The 27,235-nt window shown below is 40.6% G+C and overlaps 1 protein-coding gene and 1 non-coding gene across 10 annotated transcripts in view; one reads left to right on the top strand and one right to left on the bottom strand.

Annotated features, from left to right (window-relative positions):
* PKP4 (plakophilin 4) overlaps positions 1-27,235 on the bottom strand; it is a 292,898-nt gene that overhangs the window by 5,448 nt on the left and 260,215 nt on the right. For all 9 annotated transcript variants that reach the window (XM_049773094.1, XM_049773098.1, XM_049773095.1 and 6 more), the window contains 8 exons: positions 24,192-24,375; positions 19,948-20,065; positions 17,994-18,185; positions 17,433-17,606; positions 11,760-11,910; positions 7,936-8,131; positions 2,391-2,475; positions 2,150-2,267 (listed from right to left, as the gene is read on the bottom strand). In XM_049773094.1, coding sequence (XP_049629051.1) covers positions 2,150-2,267; positions 2,391-2,475; positions 7,936-8,131; positions 11,760-11,910; positions 17,433-17,606; positions 17,994-18,185; positions 19,948-20,065; positions 24,192-24,375 — 1,218 coding nt within the window. The remainder of the gene's footprint in view (positions 1-2,149; positions 2,268-2,390; positions 2,476-7,935; positions 8,132-11,759; positions 11,911-17,432; positions 17,607-17,993; positions 18,186-19,947; positions 20,066-24,191; positions 24,376-27,235) is intronic.
* On the top strand, positions 16,892-16,998 carry LOC126010410 (U6 spliceosomal RNA). The gene has a single exon (XR_007496440.1). It is a non-coding gene; the product is annotated as a U6 spliceosomal RNA (small nuclear RNA).

Genomic DNA, 27,235 nt, shown 5'->3' with positions numbered 1-27,235 from the left:
GGAAAAATGACATTGAGCTATTTTCCCCAAAGTCATTTCACTGCTATAAGGCAAATTCTTCTGCTCTAGAAGGCAAAAGGACAGAAAACAGAAAATCTGCATGCCTGCCTTGCTAAAAGTAGCAAGGTATAGTGTCTACTTTAGTATCTACAAGCCTATGCCATGCATGTATAAGAGTGGATCCTTAGTATGACAGGAGAAATATGTGTGAAATAAATTCTACTTAAATGAAACCCATAAGGTACCCAGAACTTGAATAGGGTTGCCAGTTTACTTATGGAAGTCACCACTCATCTGGTGGTGCTGTGAGTAGGCATGTAGGTGCGGGGGATTAAACTCAGGGCTGCAAACATTCAGGCATGTGTTGTATCACTTTAACAATCTTCCCTTGGCCTGTATCTACTTTAAGAAATTGCTAAACAAAAGTCTTGCTCAGTAACTGGCCTAGTCTGTTTGAAATTGTTTCTCACCTATACAAACACCTTTTGCCAAACAGGTGTACCTCCTGATACCTGGCACTTCTATTTCTAAATCTCCAAAGGATTCTGAACATTTTTGTAAAAGAAAAAAAATAGCCTCAGGCTAAACCTGGAACTAAGCAAGGATGCCAGAAAGCAAGCATCAGTCCCTTTAAAGAAAACTCATAATTTTAAAACTATGATACAAATATATCCTAGTTGTAGTAGGCACAGATAATTTTTTTTAACTTCTGAGTACAAGTGGAGACATCCAATTATGTGGCAAGAACCACCACTCGTATATATTAGTCTTCTTGGCCACATTTGTCGCCATGAGAAATGAATGTGCCAGCAGCAGCACTATTGAACGCAACAGATAATATTTATATGTCAGAATGGGAGGATTAAAGCCAGAGTAAAGAAGGTACTTAACAGTTTTTTCTTTCATTTAGTTAAGATACATTTACAGGACTCGGGTTGTTAGTAATAGTCTATCCTTACACATGAGAAGCAACATAGTCTGGGATACCAAGGGCCAAGATGAAAAGCAGCTGCTGCACAAGCATGGGGTTGTGAGTTCAATCCCCAGCACTATACCACATGTCTGAATGTAGGCCCTGTGGCTCTGCTATTGGGATCCCTGGTGCTTCAAACAAATATATGATCTCCAGAGCACTGCTAGTCAAATATGTGTCAGTACAGCAACTACCCATGTGTGAGCACTACAGTCATAATCATGGCCTTGTTGAGTGACTTTGGGTGCCCAAGCACAATGAACAAGTGCTGCAGTTGCAGTGTGTGAGCTGGAATGCGCCACCACTGCCACTGCTTCAGCCAACAATGGTCTGAGTCACAAAACCTTTCTCTGACCAAGAGGCTAAACTCATAAAGCAAAGGGAACTTCTGCACAACCATCTGAAGTGCTCATTTCCACTAGCTAGGTCTGCTGGCAGTTAGGAATAAAGGTTTCCATGATAAAGAAGAGAAATTATAGCTTTCTCAACCTATAGGGAGAGCAGACCTTATTTCTAATACTTATTACAGAAAAATTAAACTCAAAAACCTCTCAAGGGACAGGGTGGCAGAGCAATAGTTCAATGGGTTGGTGCATGCTTTGCATGTAGAAGACCCTGGTGTGATGACCGACAACACACAGACCCCTTGAGCAGAATTAGAGGTAAACCTCAAGCTGAGAATAGCCTCTGAACACCATCGGCTGTGGCCTGAAAAATAAAATAACAAAGAGATCACTCTGAAAAATTCTAAATACATGGCCAACAGGCAAGCAGGCAATAGAACCATTTCAGATGTGACTTTGTGGCTCTCCAAGATGTTGTTTCCTCCATGACCCCTGTGTCACCACACCCAGCCAGTTTGGCACATGCAGATCCTGCGGTCACCACATAAAGCAGAAACTTGAGGGGAAGTAGGGCGGGGAGACACACTGGGGCACCTTTATGCATTCTAGTGGCTGTAAACTAAACTTGAATAAACTTTCAAAGCAGAAGGAAGAATGTGGGTTTGTTATTTACGGCAGTGCATACTTCCCATAAAAGGCCCTCAGCTCAAAAAGCAAATTCTCCTGTGTTTAGAGGTGACAGATTTAATCATCTCTTTTCCATCTTCACTGGCTGAGAAACAATGTCTGTCACACATACGCTTTCAACAAGAAGTGGAGTTTACCCACTGACCTGACTGAATGATGGGTGACATCTGTTGGTTGGTGGTAGACAAGGAAGGATGTGATTTGAATCGGTCTCGCTCCAATGTTGACACAGGGGTAATAAAATGGTTCTGATTCCACCCATCCTGTGGTGTTAAGAGAGAAAAGGAAGCTGCTCAAAATGAATAATGACATTTCATTACAATAAATGATTATGAATGTGTGCTCTGATGAATGACAATTAGGCCTGCACTATTCTTGTTAGTTACCTTTTTATAAATGCTCCGGAGGTCCCGATATTGCCATAATGTATTCAAGACCTGGGCTGCTGCCTTCACCACTTTCAGAGATGATCTAGGGAGAGAGGGAGGCTGTTAATGAACGTGAGCGGCACAGCTGTAGGCCACACTTAGGGAGAGATTCAGGATGCAAACCTGAGGCCAAGAGTCTCTTTTCCAAGAGCAGAGGGAAAGGAAACTGCTTTGAGAAAACAACAGCAAGGATAAGGAGAGAAGGGACAGGTTCCAGGCGAGGCTGGCCAGAGGTAGCTAAGGGCAAAGCAAAGTCTCAGGCATGCAACACTGCAAAGAGAAGCTGTGGTCAGTGTGAGCCCATGACCTTGACTTGCAGGTCTTTTTCAGGTGTCAGCCCCTTCCTCCCATGTTTCCCGAAGGGCTGATATCACGGGGATTAATGTGGTCATGACTGCACAGCTTGAATACTGGAACTTCCCAAGTTAATTTAACTGTCCTCATAATTTGACTTTTAAACAAACAGATGACTGCACACTTAGCATTTATACCTCATTGTAGCAAACGGATGTAAGTAATTTAATATTTGATTTGGAAAGCATGGTTAGGTTTTACTCTCACTCTCTGAAGTCACTATGCTGACCACCTGGAGCTGTTGAAGCACCAATGACCACAATCTGCTCCTCTATTAGAGGCCTCGCCAGTAAAGAAAGAAGGAAGAGCAATAATGTATCTCTGCCCTATCCGTGATGGGTAAACTTATTTATTTGGGGGGTGGGGGTGTCAGTCCTATAAATAACTGAGTTATTTTCCGAATGTGTTCTAACACTGAAAACTTAACTTCAGATGTCTATCATGGCTCCAAAATTTGATTACATCACCAACTATTAATCTTCCCAATTAAACTCATATAGTCAGAGGGATTTATGATCATCAGAGGCCAAGTTCTCTGCCCCTAAACAATGAGTGGGTTGCCAAGGATGGAAAAGGCTTCAGTTCAGAACTGAACTGAACTTCCAGGACTTCGCAGTTACTGTATTTAGAAGAAAAGAGGTGCTCCACCTCAACCTCCTACCCATGATGGATTCCTTTTGGTGATCTTGACCAGCAAGGGCAGAACCAGGCTCTGACCAATCAATTCAAAACTTCCTAAATTTCCTATTTCAAAAGAGACCAGAGTAAGGAGATACTTTAATAAATGACCAGAAATAAAATTTCAGATACACAAACGTGGTCTCACAGCCATTCCATTTGCAGCCTAAGCCCCACTTCCCTGCCGTCTCCAAGTGCTGGGCTGCCCAGAAGAGAGGCATGAGAGGCAGAGGCCAGCTTGGCCAAAAATGCATAACAGCCAGATCCAACAGTGATGCTCAAGGCAGGAGTGATAGCACAGTGGGTAGAGCATTTTCCATGACACAGCTGACCTGGGTTTGATCTCTGGCATCCAGGATGGTCCCCAAGAACCACCAACAGTAATTCCTGAGCCAAGAGAAGAGCCAAGAGTAACCCCTGAGCATTGCTTAATGTGGGCGGAAAACAGAACAAAAACAAAAGTGAGGCTCAGTCTTAGAGAGATTCTATATGCAGAAACCAAACTGAAAATGCAAGGTTTCCCTTGGCAGCACGACCTCCTCCAGAGTTAGGTATTCCCATTTCTAATTTCATTCATTCCATCTTCTCTCACACCTCTGACCTCTATATCGTTCAATTAGACAAGTTTCAACCCTCATCCCTCTTGAAGTAGCAGGAGGATTTGACACATTTCTCACTGTGGCAACATTTCCTTCACCTGATTTCCCAGGACCCCAGCTCTTGCTTGCCTTCTGAAAGTGCTGGCTGTTCTTTCTCAGGTTCATTCTCTTGACCTTTCACTATGAGGGAAAGGGGGCAATAAATATCTCTTTACTTCTCTATCTACATTCACTTCTGTCTTGATCATCTCAGCTTCCTTCTTTAATTATTCTATTTCTACAATAGACTTTCATTGTACTTCTTTCCCAACTTTGTATTTCCAGCCTGAACCTCTACTCTGAACAAAAGTATATTCTATTACTGATCACTTGCTATATGTGGTGATCTACTAGACATCTTTCTTTCTTTCTTTCTTTCTTTCTTTCTTTCTTTCTTTCTTTCTTTCTTTCTTTCTTTCTTTCTTTCTTTCTTTCTTTCTTTCTTTCTTTCTCTCTTTCTCTCTCTCTTTCTCTCTCTCTTTCTCTCTCTCTTTCTCTCTCTCTTTCTCTCTCTCTTTCTTTCTTTCTTTCTTTCTTTCTTTCTTTCTTTCTTTCTTTCTTTCTTTCTTTCTTTCTTTCTTTCTTTCTTTTCTTTTTTTTTTTTTTTTTGGGCAGCGCTCAGAGGTTATTCCTGGCAGGCTTGGGGGACCATATGGGATGCCGGGATTCAAACCACCGACCTTCTGCATGCAAGGCAAATGTCCTACCTTCATCATATCTCTCCGGCCCCGAAATTAAACATAACTTCCCCAACAAATTCTTTTTTTTTTTAAATTTTTTTATTTAAACACCTTGATTACATACATGATTGTGTTTGGGTTTCAGTCATGTAAAGAAGACCACCCATCACCAGTGCAACATTCCCATCACCAATGTCCCAAATCTCCCTCCTCCCCACCCAACCCCCGCCTGTACTCTAGACAGGCTTTCTATTTCCCTCGTACATTCTCATTATTAGGATAGTACCCAGAATATTCTTGGTCCTTTTAAAATTCTGCTTCTGAGGCAGCTTCTCCACACCAATGAAGTGGCAACTCCATATCATGGTGTTATACTGAACTCTTTGCTGTGCTTGTTAGGAATCTCATCAGCAAACCCTATTTTCTCCAGCTTTTGATCTTCATCACCTCCACTGTAATATAGATCTCTACTTGGAGGGGGTGGAAAGGATGGGCTGGGTGCTGTCAAGTCACTACTGTCTCTCCCAGGCCAGGAAAGTCAGATTATACACTTCGTTGGCTGAATACATTCTAGTCACCTTTCATGGCCATTATGTTTTGCTTTGTTTTAGTTTAGGGTCACACGTGGTGATGCTCAGGGGTTTCTCTTGATTGCTCTGCACTCAGGAATTATTCCGGGTAGTACTTGGGGTGACTGTATGGGATGCTAAAATTTGAACTGGGGTCAGCCATGTGCAAGACCAATGTCCTACTTGCTGTACTATTATTCTGGCTAGTTTTGTGTCCTTCCTAACAAAAGTGAAAGATAAAGTTCAAATAATAACCTCAGGATCTTATACTTCTGGTTCTGTTTTTTCTTCTTCCCTGACTTGCTCTGTTCTGTTCCACTGAGCTTTCCCTGTTCTTCAAACACTAGAGGGGTGCATCCATCTCTGGGCCTTTCCACATGTCACTCCCTGCTAGGAATGCTTTCCTCAAAGGACTTTCCTGCTTCTCCCTCTTCTCCACTGGGTGGTGTTTCTCTGCTTTCCACACTCTCCACCATGAAGTCTTTCTGACCGTCTCTGACATGCACCATTGTCTTGTCTGATTTTATTTGTCCCGGACCCAGCCCTATATATGTGCATGCTCTATTCCTCACTCAGTCAATTTCTCATCATCTACTATGGGAAAACAAGGGTTCGAGGTAGGGATTGTGAGATCTGCTCACTGTACTAGTGAGAGGATGACAATAAATACAAGGTGAATGAATTGTTAGGAAAGATAGCTTTGATGCAAGGCACCCAAACGGGCAATATATATCTCTATATATTATTGCATATAAACATATCCAGGCATTTATGTATATATATATATATATATATATATATGTATTTATGCTTTTTTCAAATAAAAGCTATATGGGGCTGGAGAGATGTGCAGGAATCAAGGTAATTTCCCTGCATGAGGCTGATTCTGGCTTGATAATGGCAAACATATGGTCTGCTGAGTACTGTTAAAAGTGATTCCTGAGCACAGCCATGTGTAGCCCAATCAATACAAATCCCCTCCCCTGGGTGGTGGTGGTGGGGAAATGAAAGCTATCGAACAATTTTAAGAACACACAAAATTGATAAGGGGTACCTTGGTGAAGAATGAGTTTGTTTGGGTGGGACTTAGTAAAAGTGAACAATTTCTCTATAACATTTTAAGTCTTTTAAAATAGAAGTGCATTGGGGTGAGAGCAATAGTACAGCAGGTTGGTACTTGTCTCCATGCACCTGCCTGGGTTTGATCCCCAGTATCATATATGATCCCCCAGAACTGCCAGAAAAGATCCCTGAATGTAAGGCAGGAGTAAGCTCTGAGCAACACTGGGTATGGCTCAACAAGATAAAAAGTTCATTTATTATTAATAAAATAGGGGAAAAGTTGGGGCCATAGCGGTGGCGCTAGAGGTAAGGTGTCTGCCTTGCAAGCACTAGCCTCAGACGGACCATAGTTCAATCCCTGGGCATCCCATATGGTCACCCCAAGCCAGGAACAATCTCTGGGCGCAGAGCCAGGAGTAACCCCTGAGCGCCAAATGGGTGTGCCCCCCCCCTCCAAAGAGTAAAAACAGAGGGAAAGATATATGAGAAAAAGGACTGAAAGGATATATAGTGATACTGGCAGATCATATTTGCTATATTATTATTATTGATTTGTAAGATACATTTGGCTGTGCTCAGGGGACCAAATGGTGACAGGGATGAAACCCAGGCTTCCCAAAGGTAAAGATAACGATCTTCCCTGCCTCTGCTAAGTTCTTATGTTTTGGAAATCTCTTCAGGAGTATGAATTAAAACACTCTACATGACATAATGTGAGTTTAAGCACAGTCACTCAGACATTTAATGAATACTGTCTGGGCCCCAACTGAGGTCTGGGCTTTGCTCTACATGCAGAGACAGCAGTGAACACAAAGACATATTTCCTGCTTCAGGGGAGCAAGATACCAGAGGAAGCCATAAATAACACACTAGGGGGAAACCAGTGCAATGAAGGAGGAGCTGGCAGGTGTGTGTGTGGGGGTGGAAATCTGAGAGAGGTTTTGGTCCTGCTTGGCTAAGAAGGAACCATGTGGCCCTACTTCCCACCTCCTTGAGGGATCCTCCAAGCTGATGCTAAGGCAAATTTATAGCTGCTGTTACAGCTCCTTGACAAAAAGCCTTCTATTTTTGCCACTGTATCACTAATCCTTACTTCTGCTGCTTCATCCATTAGATGTCACCCTGAAGGAAAGAAAAATATATGATCTGAGCCTGCGGCACTTCCTGAGGCCAAATATCAGGCTCCATGGAAAAGCGGTGAGATTAGAGCTATCTGGGTGCCTGGCACAGGGCTCAATCCCAGAATTTAGATGACATAGAGACTCCTGCAGAACTTGCTTCTGAGCTTGAAGCAGAGTGAAAGGCCAAAGGAAATGCTCTCCCGGGTCTTCTTGTGGTACCCTTGAACTCTGCCAGGAACTGACACACCAGATATGGTTTTGAAGGAAGAAATCAAACATACACATGGCAGCATGACAGGTTGAGTGCAAGAAAGTAAAGTGCAGAAAAGGGAGGTCACATGACTACAAATGTCCTTTCTTAGACAAGGACCCCAACTTGTGTCTCCCTGCAGCAAACTTGCCTGTCTCCTCGGCCCTTGGTTATGTTCACCAGCTTCTCTATCCCACCCGAGTCAGCCAGGGCTTTGGCATTCTCCATGTTCTTGCTGGTAACCTCGTGCAGCGCACAGCAGATGGCTGCCATGGTCTCATCGGACAGCACGCTGGGGCCTGTGCCACCTGGAAGCCGGTTGACCAGGTCTCGCATAGCATATTTCCCTGTCAAACAGAGGAGAGAATGGTCTATACATACAGAAGTGTATTATACTTACAGCATTATTGAAAGGTGGTGACAGTGTCTGATCTTTTAAATGAAAACCTCACAAGAAAATAAAGAGAAAATAAAAATCCAGGGCAAGAAAAAATGACAAATAGCATAAATGTAAGTTGACATTTATGGCAACGTGACTTGAAGCGATAATTGGCTTATCAGACATTACTATATATTGCTGAAATGCCACTGTGTGAACATAGCTACATCAATCATTTTCATTTCAGTGTTTTCAGTAACACTGAGAAATGAACCTGAACCTTGCTAGGGTGGCCCTGATGGTCCCCACCACTGAAGGGCTGAGCAATACCACATGGCCTAGTCCTTGCACTAAAATATCTCAACTAGTTCTCTGAGTACTACTAAGAGTGGCCACCCCCAATCTCTCTGAGCACTTCTTGGAATCCTCTCCATCCCTCAAAGGAAAAGCAACCAAAAGAAATAATGATCACGATAAAGCAGATTCATGAGCAGAAAGAGGACTATGGGTGATTAGAGAAGACTAAAGTAACACAAGGACAGTGGGGGAAGGTCTTGGGTACTTTTGGTGTATGTGTGTGAAGGTGCACTAACTGTACATCAAGACCATAAGTGTTAAGATTATTGCAAACACTTGTGGGGCAGTAAAAAAGTATGGTAATAATACACAAAGATATTAGAAAAAAGGGACAGGAAAGTAATATGCATGATATACCTTCAGTAACAACATTGGAAACCACAGTATCTAAAAGGAAAAAAGGAAAGAGGGAATATGTCTGCCATAGGGGCAGTCTGGGGATGAGGTGGGAGGGAAACTGAGGACTTTGGTGGTAGGAAATGTGCACTGGTGAAAGGATGGCTGTTGGAACATTATATGATTGAAATCTAATTATGTACAACTTTGTAACTTTGGGAGATAATACTGTGTAACTCACAATGATTCAATAAAAAAAACTTAAAAAGAAAATTATTGGGGTCAGGCTAGATCTATAGCACAGTGGGTAGGGTGCTTGCCTTGCATGTGGCTGGCAAGGGTTTGATTCTTGCTTGGCACCCCATATGGTCCTTTGAGCCTGCCAGGAGTGATTCCTGAGCCAAGAGTCGGGAGTTAGCCCTGAGACTGGCCAGGTATGGCCCCCTCCAAACAAAACAAAACAAAGATTACTACAAAAATATTACCATTACTATAATAATTTAAAAAAAGGAATTACAATAGTTAATTTATTCTATATTGATTTCCTATTCTTGCCTCAAAAATACCTCTATTTCCTATTAAAGCTGTTTAAAAACCAGGCTTTGAAAGAATTTTAAAGCCTGGATCAAGTAAGCTTGCCAAATAACATTTTCCATTAAATTTTTTTGGTCACTAATATGTAAACTGGCTACCATGTCTTATCAAACTGACAGTCTTTCAGTTGGCCTGATATAAATAAAGATAGGAGGTTAGTTTCTTTAGAAAACACAGAAATAAAAATTTCCTATTAATAATATGGTCAGGCATAAGACAGTGCCGATCAAGTTGTTCTTTCTGGGATGGGACTGAGGGGGGGAGTCTCCTAGTTACAGAAGCATTTCTTTAGAGATTCTCGATTTCCCTTGCTCTGCACCACAAAGAGATTATCTGTAGCCTTTTCAATTTTAATTATCAAGTGATAAACTATAATTATTGTACCACAAACAAAAGAAATTAAACCAAGCTCAAGCAAATATTTTTGCCTTAGGGTAATTAACTGAGTAGATAAAGATTTCTTATCTCCAGTGGGGTGTGGCAACAGAGGGGTGCTTCCTCCACACCACCTCATAGACCACATGCAGAGGCATGGCTAGGAAGAACAGAAAACCAATGATATGATATGGTACCATATGATATGATATGATATGACAGCACTGACTTTTCTGAACACTCACAAAAAGCTCAAAGGCCTTTGATATGTAATTACGATTTTGCCAAGGTGAATTTTAAAACTGCACTGTTGAGGCTTGGGGACATAAGTTCCCTTAGCCTGTGTGTGAAGGTTCTCTCAGAACCTTTATTGTAGACAACTGGTTGTTTGGAACAGGTGAGTATGAGGCAATTTTAGAGGATAGGACAAGAGAGAGAGGAGAGTAGGGAGAGAGAGCAGAGCGAGAGAAAGAGAGAGAGAAAGAAAGACACAGAGAGAGAACACAAAATATGTGGTAATGAAGCAAGGGAAGGAGCAAGAGAAGTATATGTAATTTAGGCACAGAAGAGTTGGGTCAAATATTAATCTGGGCAAGACTCAGATTGAATCTTCACAGGGAGACAAGAAAAAGTAATGCACATGATACAAGAATGTCTCAGCTGGAAACCAAAAATTTAGAATTTTTTTTTTCCCCAATGAAGAGACAAAAAGCTGTTAAAACTAAAAAATGGGGCTAGGTTATTCAGATTAAACATGGGTCTTCACTGAGGGGACTCCAGGACTCTGAACACACACAGCCCAATTTCCCGAAGGTTTGAGTGCTCAGAGACACCAGCCTGTATCTGTACTGCACAGCACCAGGGCCTTGGACTCACCAAACTCTCAAATCTGCTGCCTGTAAGAAATTCACACATTGCATATTTAAGAATAACTTAAAATCTCTTTAGGAACCTAAAGGGTTTCTCTCAAGGAATTGTGGAAACTGACTGTTCTGACACACCTGATGGAATTAGGCACAAGGTGGACTGTGAATGGGCTATTGAAAAAGCATGTTGGGGGGCTGGCGAGGTGGCGCTAGAGGTAAGGTGTCTGCCTTACAAGCGCTAGCCAAGGAAAGGACCACGGTTCGATCCCCCGGTGACCCATATGGTCCCCCCAAGCCAGGGGCAATTTCTGAGCGCGTAGCCAGGAGTAACCCCTGAGCATCTAACGGGTGTGGCCCAAAAAAAACAAAAAAACAAAAAAAAAAGAAAAAGCATGTTGCTTTTTAACACATTAAGAGCAGATTAATCTAGGCAATACTTCAAAATAGCATCTCTGCCAAGCCTTCTATCCTTCCCTTCTCCCCTACCTCTTCCCTTCTCCTGGCAGTTTATTTTGAAGTGAATTCAATATATATGCACACTGATCTAAAGAAGCCTGTTCTTTGCCCACTATCCTGACCAGGATACAGATATACCCAAGAGACAAGCAAACATGAATTCTATGCCTTCTCAGATCAGGGACAAATGCCTCCGAGACACCTCACATACCCAATAACTTCTCATTCTATCCTGGGAGGATGTTGGCCTCATAATCCTACCTTCAGGTAAGTATTTGTTTACAGAGAAAATTCATGTGAGTTCTTGTGTAGGACATGAAAATCGGACATGAATCAGTAGATATCAGTGGTAGCAGCATCAGAAATAGGGTCTCTTCTGTCTGAGACACCAGACTGTCACATAATCATGTAGTATATAACTAAAGATTCTAGCTTTTCAGCTTTCCCCTGTCAATGTGCAGTGACTGAGTTTTCCTCTTGAGAAAAAGGAATGATCACAAAAGAGACACAAGGTTAACAAATGTGCTGAGGACCTGGTATGAGAGGTCCATTGCTTTTATCAAATGGCAAGGGTTCAGCTTCAAAGACAGCATACCTGATACCAGAACATACCTATGAGCTCCTTGTTGCGAACATCCAGAGCCATATTCCTCAAGGCTGTTGCCACAGAAGAAACAACTCTATCATTGTCCATCCTCAGAAGTTCTACAAGGATAGGGAGCCCTTTTTCTTTGCGGACAGCTGCTCGGATGTATGCTGCAAACTGAGGGGAAAACAAGGCAATGAGCGATACAAAACAGAATCAATTTCGAGAGTTTACTGTTGCCTAAAGGAGACATTTCTAAAAGATGAACTAATAGATTATGTTTTCTTTCACAGGGGTTAAATTGGGAGTGCCAGTAAAGAAAAAAACATGGTTTGGGAAGGTAGCAGGCAAGGAAGACTAATTAAACAAGCAATTGCAAAGCCTGAAAAATCTCAAAGTATCACATCTGCCAGATATTTCAGACAGAACAGAGAAAGAAGACTGTGACTACTTCCTGTCTCAACACGTAAAATCTGATTAAAGAGGGTCTTGTGTTTTCTTTGCACGGGCTCCTTGCCAAGTCCAGGGGCCATAAATGGGACGGCAGAGACCATAAGTGATCAGCACACATTATAGAAAAACCTGTCTCCATTTAGACATATTTTCCCTATACTGCCTACAATGATATTTTGTGTTCAGTAACCCATCAAAAAGACTATCTAAAAGAGAAAAAGGCTATATAAAAGAGAAAAAAAAAATCCTTTGTTTCAGGAAAAAGGAATTCTGCAGAAACACAGAGTACCATAATTCACATACGCTTGTAAAAAGAAAAAACCTAAGCAGACTAGAGTACAAAACCCTTTCTTAGTCAAGATTAGTCAGCTTCCTCTTTATTTTATATCCAGTCAAGAAAGTCCTTTGTGATTATGAGGCAAGTCTGTACAGTGAGTCATCGTACACACACATGAACTGGCAATGAATGCTAAGTCATCACGAAATATCGACAACAGAAAGTAATATGATCATATGCCTCCCCATTTGAAAATGGGCTGTCATCTTATTCTGAGTTTTCAGATGACATTTTACCAATGCAAACTTCCTTATAAATTTAGCATACATGGTTCTTTAACAAAATTAAAAAATTAAGAAAAAAACAGCATAACTGAGAACTAATACATTCCTGATATAGCCAAGATCCATCAGTCCTTTGGATTATTTTGAACATTAAATATGTGATTTGACTGCTTTGTTTTTGGAATACCAAATGAATAGATCACTTCAAGAAAGCAAGTAAGAGGAGAAGGAGCATTTTGAAGCTCTCATAGTACTTCTATTTCCCAGACCAAGCAAAAACATCAGGAGGAAATGGAATACATGACTTGATAAAGGGGAAAACAAACAAATAAACAACAAAAAAAATCAGATGCTTCATCAACCTTCCTGATATCTGCAACTGCAGTACCAAGGCCTGCCTTGTTCAGCCCAGCCTTGAACATTACAGCCACCATTGTTCCTCACATAGTTTCTGGCTTGGCAACTTCTGTGCACACAAATACATTGCTTTCCTATTGAGTATTTAATATTTCACTTTGCTATTAGGAAATCAATTAAGTGTAATGCTTATATTTTGTGTGAATTTGGCACCTTTTATTCATGCAATAATTTCCCAAATGAAATTCTATACCCCTCAAATCTATTTCAATTATGACCTTTTAAAATTATAAAAAGATCCGGAGATTACAGGAAACTGAAGATGTATACTGAGTCTATATCATAAATATTTATAAACACTTCTCTGCCAGATATTATCCCAATTGTTCCACATTTATGATATAGATTAATTCAAGAGTGCTTCATGAAGTTGTATTATTTTCATTTTATAGATGATGAAACTAAGGCTAGAGAGATTGGGGTCCACAGAAAATGAAGGATCCAGGATTTAAAGTAAAGTGGTCTTGCTCCATTTTGTCTTTCTTGCCCCTTTATCAAAGATTCATTGATTGTATGTCTGGGGGGTCATTCTATGAATACTCAAGTCTATTTCCATTGATCTGAGGGTCTGTCTTCTTTTCTAATACCATGCTGTTTTAATGATTATTGCTTGTAGTACAGTTTATAGTTGGGAAACGTGATGTCTCCCATCTTCTTTTTCCTAAGGGTTGTGTTAACTATTCTTGGGTATTTATTGTTCCAAATGAATTTCAGGACTATTTAATCCACTTTTTTGAATAATGTCATGGTTATCCTTAGAGGTATTGCATTCAATATGTACAATGCTTCAAGGGAGGAAAGCCTTTTCAACAAGAGGTGTTGGGATAATTGGTCAGCCACATGCAAAAAAGTGAACTCAGACCTCTGATACTACGCACAAAGATCAAATCAAAATGAATTAAAGACATTGATATCAGACCCTATAAGGAATATAGGTATATAGAAAGACCTATAAGGTATATAGAAAGTATATAGTAGAAAACATAGGCAAAACACTCCATGATATTAAGATTAAAGGCATCTTCAAGGAGGAAACAACATTGTCTACACAAGCAGAAGCAGAGATAAACAAATGGGTCTATATTAAACTGAAAAGCTTCTGTACTTCAAAAGAAACAGTATAATACAAAGGCCACCATAAAATAAGAAAAACTATTCACACAATAACCATCAAATGAAGGGCTAATATCTAAGATATATAAAGTACTGACAGAACTTATACAGTAGCCAAAATCTGGAAACAACTCAAATGCCCAACAACAGATGAGTGGCCAAAGAAACAGTTGTACATATAATAATCAAATACTATGCAGCTATTAGGAAAAATGAAGTCATGAAATTAGCTTATATATGAATGGACATGGAGATGATTATGCTGAGTAAAATGAGGAAAAGGGAGAATTAGATACAGTAGTCTCACTCATCTTTGGGATTTAAGAAAAATAAAAGATCAAGTGGTGTTGGCACAATTGGATAGCCACTTGCAAAAAATTGAACTTAGACCCCCAGCTAACATCATGTACGAAGGTAAAATCCAAATGGATTAAAGACCTCGATATCAGCCCCAAAACCATAAGATATATAGAACAGCACATAGGCAAAACACTCCAGGACATTACAGGCATCTTCAAGGAGGAAACTGCACTCTCCAAGCAAGTGAAAGCAGAGATTAACAGATGGGAATATATTAAGCTGAGAAGCTTCTGCACCTCAAAGGAAATAGTGCCCAGGATACAAGAGCCACCCACTGAGTGGGAGAAACTATTCACCCAATACCCATCAGATAAGGGGCTAATCTCCAAAATAAACAAGGCACTGACAGAACTTTACAAGAAAAAAACATCTAACCCCATCAAAAAATGGGGAGAAGAAATGAGCAGACACTTTGACAAAGAAGAAATACACATGGCCAAAAGACACATGAAAAAATGTTCCACATCACTAATCATCAGGGAGATGCAAATCAAAACAACGATGAGATACCACCTCACACCCCAGAGAATGGCACACATCACAAAGAATGAGAATAAACAGTGTTGGCGGGGATGTGGAGAGAAAGGAACTCTTATCCACTGCTGGTGGGAATGCCGTCTAGTTCAACCTTTATGGAAAGCGATATGGAGATTCCTCCAAAAACTGGAAATCGAGCTCCCATACGATCCAGCTATACCACTCCTAGGAATATACCCTAGGAACACAAAAATACAATACAAAAACCCCTTCCTTACACCTATATTCATTGCAGCACTATTTACCAAAGCAAGACTCTGGAAACAACCAAGATGCCCTTCAACAGATGAATGGCTAAAGAAACTGTGGTACATATACACAATGGAATATTATGCAGCTGTCAGGAGAGATGAAGTCATGAAATTTTCCTATACATGGATGTACACGGAATCTATTATGCTGAGTGAAATAAGTCAGAGAGAGAGAGAAAAACGCAGAATGGTCTCACTCATCTATGGGTTTTAAGAAAAATGAAAGACACCCTTGTAATAATAATTTTCAGACACAAAAGAGAAAAGAGCTGGAAGTTCCAGCTCACCTCAGGAAGCTCACCACAAAGAGTGATGAGTTTAGTTAGGGAAATAACTACATTTTGAACTGTCCTAATAATGAGAATGTATGAGGAAAATGGAGAGCCTGTCTAGAGTACAGGCGGGGGTCGGGTGGGGCGAAGGGAGACTTGGGACATTGGTGGTGGGAATGTTGCACTGGTGATGGGTGGTGTTCTTTACATGACTGAAACCCAAACACAATCATGTATGTAATTAAGGTGTTTAAATAAATTAAAAAAAAAAAAGAGAAAAGAAAAGCTTAAAAAAAAAAAAGAAAAAGAAAAGATAGTATGGTAATAATACCCAGAGACAATAGGGATGCAGGACAGAAAAACCAGCCCATGATCTGAAGCCTACCACAAAGAGTGGTAAGCACAATTAGAGAAAAATAAATCTACACTAATAACTAACTACGAGGACAATGATAGTGAGAGAAATAGAATGCCTGCCCCAAAGATAGTAGGGGTTGAGGTTGGAGGGAAATGGGGGACACAACACTGGTTAAGGGTGGTGGGCACTTGATAACTGAAACCTTTTTGTAACTATGGTGCTTAAATAAATTATTTTTTTAAAATACCAGATTTCTAAAAACAACCCCCCAAAAACAAAAGTCAAGTAGCCTAGTTCAGAGCCAGTACTTCAAAGCTAAATTATTTGTATTTTATTTAATCCCATCAACAAAGCATACATTGGCTTATCTCTAGACTACCAGTGTCTGTATATATTCTCAAGAGCAATTTGGCTGCTCATAGCCAGGCCAAACCATCCATACATTCCACTTTGAAGGTGATTACAGTAGCTCAAAGATTTTCTTTTCCTTTAGGTGATGATGGGAGAAAGAGCCCCAACACTAGCATTATACGGATTCTACTGAAATATGCTTGCTGGGAAATTTTCCTAAGTGTGTTTCAGCCTGAGAGGTTTACTGTACAGGTAAATGACTGTACAGGTGACAGTTGGAAACCACCTTCCATTTTCTATTTCTTTCTTTCTTTTTGGTTTTTGGGCCATGGTGGTGCTCAGGGGTTACTGCTGGCAGGTTCAGGAACCATATTGGATTCTGCAGAAGGTACTTGGTTGGCAGTGTACAAGGCAAATACCATACCTGCTGGACTAATGCTCCAACCCACCTATACCTCTGTTTTCATATAGAAATCAGATTTCTTGTGCTCGCTTCGGCAGCACATATACTAAAATTGGAACGATACAGAGAAGATTAGCATGGCCCCTGCACAAGGATGACACACAAATTCGTGAAACGTTCCATATTTTTGTTTTTTATTTAAAAAAAAAAAAGAAATCAGATTTATTTTTAAAGAAAAGGGAGCCATAAATGACCACCATTTTGCTATGTGACTCAGGGAGAAACAAAGTTCTCTCTCTTTTTCTGCAGCAATTTCACAATCTAAGTCTCCCCTCTTTCCTTGCCAGGCTTGGGAAGATGTTTGAAGACCATATAGATAATAGAACAATAGCCTGTGGGGCCAGGACTATCTCGAGATGGCCTGTTTTCCTACTAGTTTTCTGCTTCTCATGGGAAGAGTTAGATTGTAATTATCATTGGGTTCTTTGAGTCCACCACTTTCTCTGCACTTTTATCTTCCAACCATCCTTTCTCAAACTTGAAATAACTGCATCTCTTTCATCATTACTGTTGATGTGACTACAAAGACAAAAAAAAAGGAAGGACAAAGAAAGACACCCTACCTTCCAGTTGCCAGCAGAGAGGTTCTGGAGAGATCCCGCAGAGCCTTCCAAAGTGGCTGGGTTGGAACTTTCTGCTAGAAGAGTCAGATACGGCTTTACCACTGATGGGTGCCACAGCATCTCAACCCCTTTGGGGGACTTTGATAGTCCTGGGATAGGACCAACTCCATCCCACTGAAAGACAAGAATATACAGTAAATGAATACAATTTTTACCATCTACCAATATTACTCTGCTAGACTTAGTTTTATTTTTTTTCAAATTATCTTTTTTTTTGGGTCACACCCAGCAGCACTCAGGGGTTACTCCTGGCACTATGCTCAGAAATCACCCCTGGCAGGCACAGGGGATCATATGGGATGCCGGGATTCGAACCACCGTCCTTCTGCATGAAAGGTAAATGCCTTACCTCCATGCTATCTCTCTGGCCCTTTCAAATTATCTTTTGCTAAATGTTTTGTTGTTGTTTTTTTACTATCCCCCCAAAAAAGCTCCATGAAATAATGATTAAAAAAATTCCAACAACCTCAAAACAAAAAACAAAAAACCCCAAAAGCTCACTTGATCCTCTTGTGGTGTCCTCTTTTTCTTCTTCTTTTTCTTTCCCCAGCAGCTTGGCTCTGAGTCTTTGCTAGGAGACTCTTTTCCGAGTAAGTCATCCAGTTCATTCAGTCCCAGCAGCCGAGCCTGTGGGACCTCCAGTTCCAGCCGATAGGACAAGTTCCTCAGGGTGCATACACAGTTCTCCACTGTCTGAAACCCAACACAGCAAAGAATTAAAGCCATCGTTACACATCAGCACAAGTGCTGCTGTGTGGAACACCAAGAATGGTGAATGAACAGAATACAAACAAACTGCTGTTTTTTTTTTTTTTTTATTAGAATCTAATTCTATCTTGCTCTCTGGTTTTGGACTACACCTTTGGTACTCAGGGCTTCCTCCTGGTTTGGAGTTCAGGGATCACTCATGATGGTGCTCAGGAGCTGAAACTGGTTGGCCACGTGCAAGATAAGTACTTTATGTGTGAGGCTCTGGAAGATAAAATACTCAGTCTTCCTGCTTCAGGGCTGATGCAGTGGCAAGAATGCACCCAAGATGCTATAAACTCACTCCTATTTTAGAAATTCTCACCGTGACAAGAGGTGTAGTCACCTCTTCCTGAGCACAAGTCCCTCTTACACATCCTATGTTATCATCTTCTCTATCCTCACTTTCTTAATTCTCTGGAAGTTTTATGATCACTTCTTTGATGGATATTCTGTCATCTGTAATGGTATCTTAAAGTCAAATTCCACTACTAATTGGGAGGTTGACTGTCACTTCAATTCAGTATCTAAAGACTCAGTGTTTGCCCTTTCAATTCTTTCATGCTTCTCAACTTCATCTTTTATCTTTTGGTTCAGTGATGCCCAAATAAAACATGACTGTTACCACGAACTTCCTCAACTTTCTCTGGAGTCTACCATTCATCAATACTAATTTTTGTGTGTGTGTGAATTCTGGGCCATAACTGGTGATGCTCAAGGGTTACTCCTGGTGAGTTTGGGGGACCATATGGGATTCCGGGTATTAAACCTGGGTTGACTGCATGCAAGACAAATGCCTTACCAATTGTACTACTGCTCGATCCTCCCCCACTACCCATTCACCATTCTTTTCCCTATCATATCCAGTCTTACTAAAGAGGACTCCAAGAATAAATATGCCTTCTCATGACCTCATCTCAGACTACCTGCCTTGAATCCCAAAAGTCAGACCTGCCTAGTAACTAACTCCCAACACTTGTTGTCTCCCTCATGGTTGTCTCCCTCACCTTCTTAGTTCATCTTGCTTCAGAGGCCAATCCTGGATAGTGGTCTGAGCTAAGAAATGATGAGCAAAATGCCCTGTGCTAGGACAGCCATGGAGAAAAGAAAGAAAAGCCTAAGAGGGGAAGCTCAATAGAGTCTTGATCATAAACCTTTACTTCACAGATACTCAAATTATCTATTTCTGGGAGAAGCTGATACAGAAACTGATACAAGAATCAGAAGTAGGAACAAAGACCTTGACATAAACAGAAAGCTCAGATTCCAAAGCCTCACCCCAGGTCCTTTATCACATGCACTCACTAAAGTTCTATACTCCTTGGGCTCTTACTATAAGATGTAATGCCTTGGGGCCGGAGAGATAGCATGGAGGTGGGGCGTTTGCCTTGCATGCAGAAGGACAGTGGTTTAAATCCTAATATCCCATATGGTCCCCTGAGCCTGACGGGTGATTTCTGAGCATAGAGCTAGGAGTAACTCCTGAGCGCAGCTGGGTGTGACCCCCAAACCAAAAACAAACAAACAAACAAACAAAAAGTAATGCCTTTGCTAACCTGTAAATATCTAGAGATTTTTTTTTCCTTCAATCTAGAACATAGTCTGATGAGGAGAAAAAAGAATTCCACAAGAATCACTGACAAAGAAATGATGGATTAGGCCACTGTTTCTATGATGGTACCCCTTGTGGAGTTGGGTGGGTACTAACCTTGCTGTCATAATCAGATGTGTTCACACATGTGTGGATCACATACAGCAGGGAATCCACCAGTCCCTCACAGGACCGCATTTGCTTTCGAGCTTCTTCCCCTGCAGAGCTGAGGTTCCTGAAAGGGCAGAGACATGTGGGAAATGACAACTTTCTCATTACTCTTGAAGCCTTATTTCCATAATCTGATATAACAGGCAACAGATCCATCAATGCAGATCTAGTCTACGGGAGCATTTCTGAGCTTGCATTTCAATGATGCGAGAGCTCAGGCATAGCCAATTTTACATAGAGAAAGAATGAAACATTAGAATTTGTGTCTCTCGTGACATCTTAACTCCCAACTTTGGGAGTCCTTCTGGGACTCAGACACATCATTTTTCACAATAAAATAAAAAATTCCTAGTAACTACCTCCTGAGATGATTATGTGTGGGGATGAGAGTGGCTGCTCTGCATGGACTGTTAGAATAGTCTGCCATGTAAAAGGCTTGTGTTTAATGTTTGGACACTGTAGCTGTACCTTCAGATAGTCCATTGGGTCCTTGCCATTGTTAGGTCTACTATAATATTCTGAATGTAAGAGGTTGTGGTTTCTTTCATCAGTGAAGGAAAATTGTTACTGAAGGGATATCATGTATATCATTTCACCTCCTTTCAGCACCCAGTTCTTTGTCCAGAGTGATCATTTCCAACTATCATTCTCATAGTGGTCCTGTCTTTGCTTTAACTGCACTCCCCTGCTCTTTGTGGCAATCTCTCTATCATGGACTGGTCGTCCTGGCTCTCATCTCTATTATCTCTGGATATTATTACCATACTATCTTTTTTAAATTTCACAAGTATGGACAATCATTATATAACCATATATCTCAAAATAGTTTTCTTCTTTTTAATTATATTATTTAAATACTGTGGTTTACAAAATAGTTTATAATCATTATTTTTCACTGTCACAAAGTTATTCGTGATTGAATTTCAGTCATATAGTGAATCATATAATGTACAGCACCCTTCACCAGTGCACATTTTCTGCCACCAATGTTCCATTTCCCTCCTGCCTTCCCCACTGCATCTGTGTCAGACATTTTTCTTCTCTTTCTCTCTTTTTTTCCCATTCAGACATCATGGTATGCAATACTGTTTCTTATCATTAAAACCCCCTAAAGATTATTTTTGGTCTTAGTCACAATAAATTTTTTAAAATCTCAGTTTACCTTCATGAATAAAAACAAAATTATGAAGATCCATTTTATGTTTCATTTTCAAGGGTTCTATTAGGCAAACTTTAAGCTTTTGCAAAACCTAGGTATAGATGAAGGGGGTTTAGAGCAATCCTTTTTTATTTTATTTTTTCTGTGGCTAGAGACCCTGTTACCTGCAATGTTTCCTCTGCTCTTGTCCCTGAGCAGCCACCTCTTCTGATCCAAAAGGAATGCTAAAACCCCTCCCTCTTTCTTCTTTTCTCTCCTTCTTCTTTCTATTTCTTCTAGAGGGAGAACTGGAATTTGACTTAAGGTCTCAAGATGGAGGCCTGTGCGCGTAGCAGTTCTCTTAACCTTCTCCCTCTCTTGCTCAGTCTACCTGTGGGTTGCTTTGGAGTGCACGTAACTATACTGGCCATTTCTTGCTCTCTACATAGCCTCCTTCAGCTCCATATTTTCAATACTGCCAGAGCACTCTGGTGTCTTTTTTGCTGGACTTCCATCTAGAACTCTACACATATACACACTCTTCTCCAGCTGCTTTCTTGGACTGTCAACAGTTAGTTGACCATCTGAGTATCAATTGCTTACTCCTATAATCTTGCTTCTTCCCTGTTCCTGATAAGATCAAGAGCACACCCAAAGTCCCAGTGGACCTGACCAAAGATTTTAGGTGCCATTTTTCTTTCCTACCACCTCAACCTCTTTCTCCAGTTCCTAGTATTCAAGTCATTAGCAAACCTTGTTATTCAGGTCTCCCTCTACGTCTACCCTCCTCCCACCTTCCTCTGCTTACCTTTCCCCAGGTCCCGGTTTTCACCAGCCTTATCATTTTGCCTGCATCACACAGTCTCACTTTTCCCTCCGCACTGAGCATCAGGCTGTCTGTGACAGCACAGGCAGAATCCCATCACTCTTTAGACTAACACGATGATGTTGCAGTTTGTGTTAATTAAGCCATATTCAAATGTGGTGCTTGTGTCAATTAAAACTGGTATCTGCCAGTTTCCCACAGTCCGCAACATGCTGGTAGTATATCTTCTCAGCTACTGAGCTCTAGTTCCAAGTTTGTTCCTGCCCAATAGCCATAACAGTACTTGGTTCTCCTGCCTAAATCACATTTCCTCCTGACATGACCCTCTTCCAGTAAGTAGCTCCTTGTGTATTTAAGATTTAGGCTTAAAATGTCTTCCTGTGAGAGCTACCTGACCACCACACTGTGAACCTTTACATGATCTTATTCTTTAAATAGCACAGTTATTTTTGTATTTGTTTATCTTTCTCTAGAATACTGTAAGAAAACAGCCTCGGGGCCGGGTAGGTGGCGCTGGAGGTAAGGTGTCTGCCTTGCAAGCGCTAGCCAAGGAAGGACCGCGGTTCGATCCCCCGGTGTCCCATATGGTCCCCCCAAGCCAGGGGCGATTTCTGAGCACATAGCCAGGAGTAACCCCTGAGCATCGAACGGGTGTGGCCCAAAAACCAAAAAAAAAAAAAGAAGAAAACAGCCTCAACCAGAGGGGAAACCTGAGCATGCGTCCTTGTCTCTGGGTTTTCCAAGAGCTCTTTATACAGGTTAAAACATTATAGTCCCCTACCCTGGTTCACTCTTGAGATATGGGGAAAAATAAGATGCTACTTCTGGGGCCAGAGCGGTGGCGCAAGCAGTAGGGCACCTGCCTTTCACGCGCTGACCTAGGATGGACCACAGTTCAATCCCCCGGAGTCTCATATGGCCCCCTAAGTCAGGAGCGATTTCTGAGCACATAGTCAGGAGTAAACCCTGAGCATCACTGGGTGTGGCCCAAAAACCAAAAAAAAAAAAATGCTACTTCTATGAACCAATTCTAGGCTAAATGACTGCTCATGAGACAGGCATCTGAGTTAGTGGTGGCTTGTGGCAAGGTTCCTGGCTCCTGTCCTAAGTTCTTCTAGTTCTTCTAGTTCTTTATTTCTTTTGTTGAGTGTTGATAGTCACCTGTCAAATAGAAGGAGATTCCACAGGGCCCTTTCTTCCCTTCTTAAGTTCACTATTTTATAGATGCCTGGCCATACTGTTTAAACATTAAAGAGCAGATAGTAACAGACACTACCCCAAGTATTCTATACTGTATTATCTTAAAACTGTCGGGGTTATGGGTAATACAAAATAATGTGTCTTAAAGTAAGTTTTGTTATGATTTACTACCAGTAAATGTTTGATTTGTAGACCTATATTATATATCTATTTATTTGAGATTGCAAAAACATTTTCTTGGGCTAAAAGGGGTGCGAGCGGACAATGTTTAAGAAACTGCTTGGGGGTACAGAACTGCTATACAAGAGGATTCTTTACCTTTGGGGAGATAGTATTTTTCCTAGTCTAAAGAGAGAGAAACTGAGGCTCAGAATGGAATGTGAAACTAGGCTGCATCAGATTCCAGTCCATTTCTCATTGTCACCTGGTCAGTCTGAAACAAATCCTTTTGTTTCAATTTCCCAGGGATTTCTAAGCTTGGGAAACAGGAGAGAATGTGCTAATGGCACATAATAAGCTAAAAACTGTAAACACTGAAAGGCAGCTTTGTGGATTTTAAATGCTGATGATAATGACCAAAAATAGTATCAGTGCTCAATTTTATTTATTTATAAAATTTAAAGCCAATGACTATTTAAACTAAACACCCTTTCCTTTTACATTCCTTTAAAAGCAAAAGGGCTTTAACCACCATGTTCTGAGTTTAAACAAACATCAGCCTGCAAACAATGTTAGCATCAGAATGTGACAACTAGAAAATGCTGTTAAAATGGAAAACACTGGAATTTTGGCAGTAATTTCACAACAAAGGACTGCTTTGATTAGTAAGAAAAAAGTCATTCATATGGTAACATCTTTTAGACTATGGGTCTGAGTTCCTAGTAAAGCAAAATCTAGCAGGCTAAACTTTAAAAGAAACCTGGAACTTAAGTAGATGTTAATAAAATGAATTATATTCTTTTAATATAAACTCACTTGTGGCACATGATTTAATTACAGTTAACTGTAAAGAAGTAAAGAACTTACCTTAGGCAACCCGTTGTATTCCGCAGAACTAATGAAGTCTGAAACTTAATTTTATGATCATCATCAAAAGAAGAGTTATTCCAGCCAGAATGTGGAACAATCACAGTGTTTGTTAGGGTTGAGAGAGCATCTCGAATGATTGTCATCTTTACAGCATCACATGAGGATAAATTCCAAAGAACTCCTAAAAGATTTGATTAAAAAATCAAATCATTAATTAGAGATCCCGCAGTTTTTAGGAATGAAATAAACATATCAGGCCTAATTGATATGAACTCAGTCTGTTCCAAACCTAATCTATGGCCTCAATTTGCAATCAGGCTGGGGAAGAAACCCTAATAAATGTTGAGTGAACATATGTGAGCTTTTGGCAGTACATTACAGAGTCAAGTGCTCCTTCTGTTAAGTTCCAGAGTCTGTGTCTATCAGGCAAGATCACTGTGGCTTTCACAAAGTGAATTTGAGTTACTCTGTGAGGGCAAACTCCCAATCCAATCAAGGGTCATAATTATAATGTGTCTGTGATTGTTGTCAACTGTTGATTCATGGTTCTACTTGGGGAAAACATCTCTTTCTTGAAAAATTGTTATTTCTCTGGATCCTATTTCTTTTATGACTTCTGCTACTGAGAAACTCAAGCTCAAACATAACACTTGCCATACCATTATGGACACAGAGGGGACTGCTCTGGTTTCATCTTCCTTATGTAGACAAGGTTTAAACATTTTCAGTTTAATGCCTTTACAAACCCATGTAGTTGCTGTTACTTTTATAATAGGCAAGATGAGCAATAAATTAAGTCACCAGTCTTGTAATTACTATCAAGAGCACTAAGGCAATACATCTTAAACATAGCATATTAGTATTATTTAAATTGCAAACAAGAGTCTTCATTTCTGTATCAACTATAAGCAAGTTCAAGATTTTAGTCATCGAATACCATTTTCATAAGTAAGAGTGATGAGATGGGAGAGATTGGGCACAACTGGTTTTCACTGCATTGAAGTCATCTGAGTCCCACATTCCTGATATACGGCAGCTGCAAGAAGTTTGCACAGTGCTCTTAGAACTATCAATGCACACAAATGCTTGTAGTTTTGAGGAGGAGTAGAAGTTGGCAAAATCTGCCATTTCTGAGAATGTGTCAGGCTCGCAAAAACCACCAAGCATGCTGAGGTAGAGAGAAAAGATAGTGCTGTGGCTCTAGTGTGTGTGACTGAAGAATCAATCTGGACACAGAACTGCAAGGTCCTTGACAAAGGGGATGAGGTTGGGGGATAAGAAAGTATATAAGGTGTTTTATCTTTCTGGAGAAGAGTAGAATACAAGAACAAGGCTAGATCTGAAGACAGCAAAAACATGGTGACCCTCGCATGTCCTCACAAAACTGTCCACATGCTGCAAAGGGAATGACCGATAGTAGTGGTTGAGGCTAAAACATGGTCCCTGGAAAATGTTCTGTTCACACTATGCTCTCATCTTTGGCACTGATGTCTGATTCTCACTTATTAGTTGTTTCCCTTGTTCCTCAAAAACATTATTCATTTCCTGATCCTATCCTATAAAGGAATAGCATGCCACAAGAAGTTCTAATCACAAGTGACTCATCTAGCTAGGCCCAGACTAGAAATTAGGAAACCAGAAAAAAGAAATAGCTTTGTATTGGAAAGCTTAACTGTTTACCACAACAGCTTATTTCTTATATCATAATCATGGTGATGACAATAGGTAGGGCCCCTATTGAAAGGACAGCACACGTATAAGTGCTTATAAAATAAACCAAAAATTCTCCAAGAAGTCCCCAAAAACTGGTATTGTGTTTATCTAGAAAATAATTATTTTTGGTGTCAATGGTATTATGTCTGGGATTGGGGAGGGTCACAGATCTATATTTGGCAGTGTTTGGAGGGTTATATGGTGCTGTAGATTGAATGCAAAGCCTCAATCAGGTATGGCAATTACTCCCTGGCTCTGCTCAATGTTTCTGTTTTGTTTTGTTTTATTTTGGGCCCACACCAGGGGACCATAGAGAATTGAACCAAAATCAGTTGTGTGTGCAAAGCAAATGCCCTAATCACTGTCCTATGGCTTGGGCCTCTGTCCTACTGAATGGTTTAAAAAACTAATCTCCCTGGTTTTAGATGCCGCCATTTGAGGAGTTGGGGAGCAGAATGTCAGCTGAAATCTAAGTCTCAACCTTAATTCACCTAGTATGGACAAATTGAGCTGTTTTTGAAATTGCGTTTATTGTATTTCTACTTGAGAAAAAAAAGGATGGTTTTTGTGTTTGACATCTAAAGGGATGTCTTAGGAGAAAGTATTAAAGGGCTAATGATCTCCTTGAAAAGGATCAAGGAGATAAAGATGAGAAGTTAGGAAGTCTCTGCTGGTCAGTTTGGACCTAAATAAGAGGATGGTGAAAAGACAGAAGGGTAGTTGGACACAGAGAAGACTGCGCTCCTAGAGGATGTTATAAATGCAACTTTTCCATTTCCAGCTCATGAGCCAATCTTACCTAGCCCAGGTCACTACCAGGGTCTCTGAGTGAGGCATAGTAAGCAGATGTCATTGGCAGGGAAGGGTCATTCTTTTTATTTTTTTTTGGTTTTTGGGTCACACCCAATGATGTTCAGGGGTTACTCCTGGCTATGCGCTCAGAAATCGCTCCTGGCTTGGGGGATTGTATGGGATGCTGGGATCGAACCCAGGTCCATTCTGGGTCAGCTGCACAAGGCGAATATCATACCACTGGGCTATCATTCTGGTCCCAAGGGAAGGGGGGGGGCATTCTTAATCCCTACAGGCTAACAAGATTAAAACATGTGATTCCTAATACCAGCAGAGTGAATTCTTATACCAAAGCCTTCAAATTCTTTAGTTCACAAAATTCACCATGTAGATCTACAGTTTCTAATAGGTTAGATTCTCCTTCACAGAATAAATGTGTTCCTTAACTGTAAGACAAGTAGAAGATTTATAGAAAGTAAAACCTGTCATATTACAAGCTGTTTAAAATTAGCTATGTTCTTCTATAGAAAAGTAAA

This window comes from Suncus etruscus, chromosome 5 (genome assembly GCF_024139225.1).
Source record: "Suncus etruscus isolate mSunEtr1 chromosome 5, mSunEtr1.pri.cur, whole genome shotgun sequence".
NCBI lineage: Eukaryota > Metazoa > Chordata > Mammalia > Eulipotyphla > Soricidae > Suncus > Suncus etruscus.
Note: the sequence above shows the minus strand (reverse complement) of the source record. Positions and strands in the feature narration are given on the sequence as shown.